General features: G+C 30.3%; 1 protein-coding gene across 1 annotated transcript; it reads right to left on the bottom strand.

Moving 5' to 3' along the window:
• Positions 1–6560: 6560 nt before the first annotated feature.
• LOC139852045 (uncharacterized) lies at positions 6561–8453 on the bottom strand. Its single transcript, XM_071841262.1, has 4 exons — positions 7875–8453; positions 7201–7380; positions 6980–7108; positions 6561–6671 (listed from the first exon to the last, which is right to left on the bottom strand). Exons 1-4 carry the CDS (start codon positions 8451–8453, stop codon positions 6561–6563), a joined length of 999 nt encoding a protein of 332 aa, XP_071697363.1.
• Positions 8454–8737: the final 284 nt, after the last annotated feature.

The following is an 8737-nucleotide window of genomic DNA, read 5'->3' as shown; positions in this document are numbered from 1 at the left end:
TAAAATATTGCTCAAAAATACCGATTAAAGTAGACTAGAAGCAAAGCTAGAGTATGTATGTATATAAACTATAAAGTAATGTTGAAGATGATAAATATCTCTTCAAAAGGCATAAATGGTGCATAAGAAGTTATAGCTTAATCAAACACATTACTATCGAATTTAGAACAACTGCTCACTAATCAGTTGTTTAATATTCACCTTCAAACTGTTCTATTCAAAATCAAGCCGAATGAAAATTGAAAAAATGAACTAGCTTCGAATTCAGTTAGGTTTACAAACCTAAATTCAATTTTCAATTCAATTATCGCTTTTACTCTCTTTGAATTTGGTTAAACTTAAATCGAATTCAAAATTCAAATTTAACGTATTTTAAATTATCAATGTATGTAGACTTTAAAATTGAATTTAATATATATTTATATGATATTTGTTAAACTATTATTTTTTTTTAGTAACTGAAACCGAAACGAATACAAATTCAATTTTAGGTTTGGTTCTGATTTTGAAATCTGTGCAGAGTTTCAGTTTCAAAATATGAATTTAGTTTCGTACGATTTTCAATTTTGCTTACAAACTTTTCAAAACCAAATAAACCTAATCGAGAAAATTGAAAATCAAACCAATACTTTCAAGAATATATTGAAACTTATGATCAATCATTAAGGGGGTGTTATTTGAAACTTAATATCAATCGTTAAGAACTATGTTATTTGATATCACGTTTTCAAATTGTAAATAATGAATTAATCATATTTGACAAATGAAGCATACAAATCAATTAATTATGATTTGAGAGACTCAAAACATGAAAATAAAAAAACAGATAACTCTTTACTGCAGCAAGACGTGATAATCAATTTTACTTTTTCCGCCTACTTCATCCACTAATTACTCATTAAATTATAAATAATTTGATTTAACAAACAGTTAATAAATAGATTATTATTTATTACGTTATCAAACTGCATAATTAAATACAAACACCGTTAGTATATAACATGTTTTGATTTAGCTGGTTATTTGATTATAGTTACTTAAAAGGCATAATTAATTTTTTAAACGCAAATTAAAACACCTCTAGATGTGCAAAATAATATCCAACCAGACGTATATTTTTGGGATGACAATGGATCTAAAAAAATTCGAGACTCGCGGGTACTCGTGGTCGTGACGGGCGGATAAAATCAATAATCTTTACCCCCGGGTGAGCAATGTATGTAATCTTGTACCCGTTGACGGGCCGCGGGTGGATGATGGATGTAATAGATCCGCTGCGGGTAAAATCCGTTCGAAAAATTCATAATACCCGTTTGAATAATCCACGGATATACCCGTTCTAAATGGATAAAAATCATCACCTTGAATAAATGGCCAATAGATAATAATTTACTCTCTATAAGTTTCTACATTCCTCATATCATTTTGGTATTGAACTTTTAAGTAACTAAAGCATCCAACAACTACACATTACATGTATTATATAATCAAAGTATGGCGTTGTTTGTTTCATTTATTAAACTATCTTAATAAAATTAATTTTTATTTATCACTTTGGAAATTCATCAACCTAATGTATAATCAGTTTTAACAAATAATTTTTTATTGTTAACTTTAAACATTGTAGCTTCGAATATATTACAAACGAAAATATAACTAATATATGTTTTCTCATTTTTTTTTATCATAAACATGGGTTTATGATTGGATGATGTTTTTCAAGTCGCTTTGAATTATGCAATGATATTTATTTTTGAATACTTTAATTTACATATATTTCATGAATAAGATCCACGAGTAAACCTGTGACCCGCGAATATTCGTGGATACAGACACGGATCTAAAAATAAGTCCATTAACCAAGATCTGTGGGCTAATGGATTATAAAAAAATTCGCGAGTGCGAGTGATGGATGTAGTGGATCCACGCCCATGACCCCCGAGTGCCATTCCTAGTATATATTAATTCAATAGAGTACACAATTTACTAGATACACTAAAACTCGTGTATTAAATATTAGTAATACAATATAAGACACATTTTTTGCGGTTTGGATTCATCTTATGACGATGCCGAAAATTCTATGACTCTTGGTGTTGTTGCGGTGGCGATCGACGTTCTCTCGATCGTTGTCATTGTTTACTATATTTTCGTTTATTTACTGCTTTTAGTGCTTCTGATATTTAAAATTTTCTATGTTAGTGGTTTGTTGTTATTACCTTCCTTGTCATTTGTTCTCTGGCCTTCTGGCTGGACTTTGATTTAAGTGTAGTTTTTGTGTTGCTTTGATTGAGTAGGTTTGAATCTCTTATTGTATTAGTTGTATTTATTGATATTTAAATTCGTTTAACTTTGTTACGTTTTTTAGAAAAAAAAATAAAAAACAAAGAAACAAAAATAGAGATGGTCCACCTAGGTAGTATGGTATATTATGGTCCTCCTAGTTGTAGTACAAAAGTGAAAATGAAACAACATAAGAAATGCATTTAGTGCACAAAAAGCTCATTATCAGTTTCACCCTACACTTTTAAAGCAAAATTTGACTCAACCATAGACACCAACCCCATTACAAAACTAAAATCATCTCTTCCGTTAAAGTCAAAACATAATTTATGACTTACAATGTCAGGAATAACATTATCAACCGTACAATTTTACTTAAAATCAGTAATGCTTCTTATTTTTACGGTCATTTATATATTTGTCTTACACCGTTGTCGTCGGTTTGTCTCTTGCATCTTCTCACTTTTGTCTTTATCTATGCGATGACACGCCGGGGTTTTTCTCCTATCCTTGAAAAAATGAATAGATGAAAAGACCGAAGAAAGACGGAATAGTAACTTCCACCATCACATAATGATTTTTTTTCCTTGCTCAAAAGTTCGTGAAAAAATGTCTAACAAACTTGTCACTCGACAATTTACAATCAGAGGCGGAATTTAGTGTACCTGAAATGGGGTATCCATCGCACCTGCAAAAATATTTCAGTTTAATATTTTAGAATTTTTAGGGGTAAATTTTTTTTATTTTATGCAATTCGCCCTCAAATTATTATTTTCACCCTCATATTATGATTTTCAAGTTCCGTCACTGTTCACAATCAAGAAATGTTTATGAACGCTAGGAAGCAAGTAAAACTCAAGTATGCTTCACATTCACAATAACTACCAGCACAACTCGAAAACGACGTTTCAATCTCAAAATATGAATTTAGTTGCGGTTTGATTTTCGATTTTGCTCACAAAAAATTTCAAAACCAAATAAACTTAATCGAGAAAATCCAAAATCAAACCAACACTATCAAGAATGTATTGAAACTAAAGTGTACGATCACTCATTAGGGGGTGTTTGTCTTAGCGTTTAAAACCATGTTAATATGTTACGGAGTATTTGATTAATGTAGTAATATTTTTTAGGTGTTTTAATATTAAGTTTAGGTTTTAAAGATACAATTGTATTAGTTAAAAAAAAAATAAATAAAAGGTGGTGACTAATAATCAGTTCTTTATTCTTTAGTCCTCTAATAACTAAATCAATTGTATTATGTCATCATAAGAAAATATTGACGTGATATTGAGTGACAATTCAATTATACAGTTCTTCGGTTTGTTATGAGTGGTCAAATGTGATTTCATTAAAAAATTTAGAATGTATGGAGCTTTTTTTTAATAGTGTATATAAAATATAAATATAAATATAAATAAAATATTTAAGTAGTGATTTTATAAAATATATATAATATATTATTTGTGTTAGTATCTAAACTTACTCATTTCCCCCTCTAAAGACTAATGTTCATAGCTATATGGGCAGGAATATCTTGGTCATTTGCATTTCATATATATATATATATATATTTTTTAAATCAACATTTTTTCAACTTTTTCTTTTTCTATTCTTTACAACATATTTTTTCTTCTCTCACATTTTATTACTGATAATCAAAAATGTATGAATTATGTGATTTCAGTAACTGGGTTTGGTTGATTGATTTAATTATGAAACATTAAATTATGTGTGTCCGGAAAGTTGAACCGATGTATATTGTTTTTCCGTTATGCTCACTACGGTAAAATATTATAATCGGGATAAATAAGTTTTTAATCAACCGTATCTCACTATGTACATTATAACAACTTGAATGAAAACCGTCCCGCGGCAACACGTGGACCTACAACACTCGTTGAATGCATTTACATAATAATAAACGAGCGGGATTGAACTCGCGCGTTGCTCTGAAAAATGATTCACCCCGTATGTTTTAAATTAGTGATCGGACATCGGTGATTGGTAAAAGCTTTTATTAGATGAAAAGTAAAACATATAAATATATACTTTTAAAAAGGTAATAATAATGAGTTGAAACAATTTATTAAATTAAAATAACTGAAAAAAAGTTTTTGGTTATGATTTTCTTTTTTAATATAAAAACTTAAGTTTCTTTTATTTCCTTTAATCTCTCGTTATTTTTACCTTTAATTTATGTCTTAAAGATGAGTCCTAAAAAATTGAAATTACGTGAAACCATTCAAGATCAATATATATGAAAAAGAGAGGAAAAAAAAAAAAAAAAACTAAAGTTAGCAAAAGAATCTGAGTCGGGGCATAACAATACGGAGTATATTCTCAGGTAAACTTTAGTACATATTATAACGATTTTGTATGACAAAAATAATAAATAATTAAAATACGGCGTGTAACCGAATAACATGGTAAAAACAATATTTTCACATATATGATCGATTATTTTGTACAGAAAATGATAAAATAAAAAAAAATGATTTAACGTAGTTTTTACATAGACGATCGATTCCATTATCCATTTTTTTTGTGGTACCAAATTAATTGTCTTAATTCTTAATAATTCTATTGTATAGTATCTTTTTCATACGTACCAAATTAGTTATAAAAATAGTTAGCGTATAACACGTGGCCTTGTGAGAATAGAAAAATATAATCACCAAATTGTTAAATAGAAACTTGAAACTCAAAATAAAAATTTGAAACATAAAAATATAGGTACCGAAAATAGAAACTTTAATTTGAAAGAACATTTTTTATTTGAACCAAAAAATAAATTATTCTCTTCTTAAAACTAGGTCGTATCTAAAAGTAATTAGTACTTACAGGTAATATAAAAGTTGAAGATGTCGTGCTTTTTTATTATGTTTAAATGTTGAAGTTTGACATTTATTGTATTTATATGTCAAATTTGCGTTGTGCCCCCATTTTTCCAAATTATAAGGTTTTATACCCATGAAAAAAAATTCCTTAATCCAGTACCACTGGTTGATGTAGGTAACTAATCACACGTACGAAATGGTTTTCTACTATTATATAAGTTTAGTTTGTCTTATTTTAGTTTATGGGGAGAAACATCAACTTTCGGAGAACTATTTATATATGGACTTAAAAATTGTATTTTGATGCAATATAATATCGATCAATGGAATATTGGAAAAAAAAGCATCAATACAAAAGCAAATTTGCCTTTTACAAAGCTCTCTAGCTTAGATTAAGAATGATACCTTTACATGTTGTAACCTGCACTACACAGTGTGTAGTACATACATAGTATAAAGCGCATACATGTTACATATATGTAGGCTTATGTATGGGGCAAAATACGCATTATTGCGTTAAACAACCGTATATATTATTTAATATCGAATCCGGTACACTTTCGCTTCTGACCTTCAATCAATGATCTTGTAGGACCGTTTAAACGGATTTAAACAATCGTTGATTACTATATCGAGTGCGGAATCCTCGAAATAGTGTTTTTAGTCGATAACACTTTGACTAATGATCGATTTACCTTAAGAACTGACTTGGAACGATTAGCAATCGATTAGGGTTTGATAATTGACGTTTAGGAACGAGTAGACACGGCTCAAAGGTGTTTGGGTTCGTAACCTTGACAATAAACCCGAATGAGCCTATATATAGAGGTTGCAGGTCTATTCGTACGAATGTGACAGACATCCGTACAGATGTAAAGTATCCGTACTACAGTCTCTCTATCCTTACGGATGTAAACTTAGTGTAAAATTTTATGTTCTCGTACGTAATCCATATGTACGAGGGCCTTGCATTCATGCACCAAATCTCAACAAGTTATTTTGGAATTATTAAGTTGTTACTTTATAAACTGCATACAAGAAATGAAAAACAAGCAATCAAGACAACATATATATTAGATGTAAAATGTTCACTTAATTTTGATGCCAAAAGATGGTTTGTATAGTCCTATTATCAAAAGGCATTGGCCTAGCGGTATCGGCATCCCATTAATTTATTTGAATGATTGTAATAAAACATTTATAACATGAAATGTTATTACAAGAACTCTTTCTTTTTTGGAAACCTGAAATGTTACACCAACTCTAGATCAAGTATGACCATGTTATACTTATTAGATCAACTAAGAAACAATATCCTAAATATCTTCCTTTTGGGCTCATAAAGACTTCTTAAAGGGTTAAGTGTAACTTAACCATCCTAAAAATTTGAAAATTTGTAATGATTAAAGACAATTAATAGCATTGTTACAATGATGATCAATCTTGAATGAAGCTGAACTGATGAAATTGGCCAATGGATGAATAAGTATTGAAATATTGTCCTCTTTGTATAATTCCGTCATTGCCATCTTCATGAAAGCCATCAATCTACACATTTGTCATGTAAATTTCCATTAGGACCAAATCAACAAAAAAGGAAACCTACGAACGAAATGAACTCGCTGATAGAATAAGCTACAATTAGCGTCATTAGTGGGTATGCATTTTCCTGATCAAGAAAGCGATACAATCAGGAAACAACATCGCTTTCGAATAGAATTAAACACCAAAAAATGTTTCACGAAAGACAACATCAGGGACCCTCATAAGATTCACTTACTGGTCACACTGTCAATCTGTCTTTTATTCGAATTTCATTTCGACGTTGAAATAAATGAAATAATATGATGAATTACCCAAAGTTCGCCATCATCCATATTTCGATGAAAAGTTGTATTCTTAGGAAGCTCTCCAGGTTCGTCATTACGTGCAAATCTACCTCGTATTCTTGGACGATTGTCTGCTAAGGTCTTTCGACATGCATACTGTATCAAATAATACCAGACAAATAATGTCACTAAACATGTTTTAATACTATTAGGACTAATTATTTTTATCTATTGTATAAAACAACTGCCTTTATTGTCTTATTGAAATTTCTTTGTGTCCTCTTTGCTCTATACTTCTGGATCTTCTCTTTTCTCTCCTCTGCATTGTAACGCCCCACCTTGAAATTTACTTCCTCCATAAATGAAGTACTCTCTGTGGCTAATGGACTAGTAGAAAACCTTTGGCTTGTTTGGTTGACCATTGGACTCTAAAAAAAAAAAATTAAATTGTATCAAACCAAAATTATAAACCATTGGTGAAAAAGGAAGTAGTAAGAAACATGTGCCAAATGTAACAAGAGGACTTGATATCCTAACAAAATAGCCTGGTGGTTGTGTCTTATATTTTCACAAGAGGTCCAGGTTCAAACCTCAGCAGCAACATATATTTGGGTTCCCATGGAATGGTCTGATATCGGGTAGCCTGAACAGCAAAAATCTTATCTGTGTATGTATTTTATGCACATTTATTATTATTTTTATGAGTACGTTGACATCTATAATTTTTGCCGTTCACAAAAAATATGAATCTAATGTAGTACAAACATTACATGACAATATCATATTATTGAAAAATTGATTGACTAGAATACTCTTCAGTAGATTCTTGTGAGCCAAAAAGATTAAAAAGTGGAATTATTTTGATAAAAACTCTTCAGTACAAAGTTTATAAGTGATGAAGTAAGAGGGGGTGATTAATTACTTGTAAGTCACCAGTGCTGCAAGCCCTTCTCATATAAGTAGATGAAAATGAATGATCAGGTGATGAGGTAATGACTTCTGAATGAAGAATTTGAGATTCAAGCAAACCATCAAATTTGGGTTGATAAAAACTATCATTTGATTTCTTTTGTTGGAAACTGTAGCATCTTTGCATCATCTTTAATGGGTTATAAGACCCACCATAGTAAAAGTTACTATCATATAAAAGTTGTTGACTTTCTTCTGTTTTGACTTCCAAATTAGTGCAAAAAGTTTCATTTGAAGAAGTTCCAGAGATGCCCATTTGGTTATGAAGAGAAAGGTTTTCAAGTTGGTTACTTGGTGGGGAGGAAGAGTGTATAGTAGGGGCAATTTGGTCAATTTCATCAAATGGTGTGTCAATATTATTATCTTGGGTGGTCAAAGGTGGTGAAGATGATACTTGTGGTATCATAGAAGTGTAATTGTAAGTATGTTCTTGTAAAGCTTGGTGGATGTCAATGGGTGATGAAGAATCGTTGAATGGTGAGAATGGATCATTGAAGAAACATCCTTCGAATTCGTAGATTTCGGAAGACATTTGATGATTATGAAAACTTGAATCGGACTCGAATTTTCAATGATCTTTTTTGTTGATGAAAAAGAAGAGACTTGAACAAACAAGTTAACAACCAGTTTCTTTCACAAGTCTCTCACTATCACTTTCTTATAAACATGTCTTTCACTTAAGATGAAAAGAGGATAATTTAAAAATTCAGCCTCTTTTCAACACTCAAAATAACTTGAGACTAGTCCACTCCCACTATATATATAGGGTGTTGTTCTAAACATTACCCTTAACAAGTTCTATATTAACAAAAGCTA

This window comes from Rutidosis leptorrhynchoides, chromosome 6, assembly GCF_046630445.1.
Source record: "Rutidosis leptorrhynchoides isolate AG116_Rl617_1_P2 chromosome 6, CSIRO_AGI_Rlap_v1, whole genome shotgun sequence".
In the NCBI taxonomy this organism is placed as follows: domain Eukaryota; kingdom Viridiplantae; phylum Streptophyta; class Magnoliopsida; order Asterales; family Asteraceae; genus Rutidosis; species Rutidosis leptorrhynchoides.
Note: the sequence above shows the minus strand (reverse complement) of the source record. Positions and strands in the feature narration are given on the sequence as shown.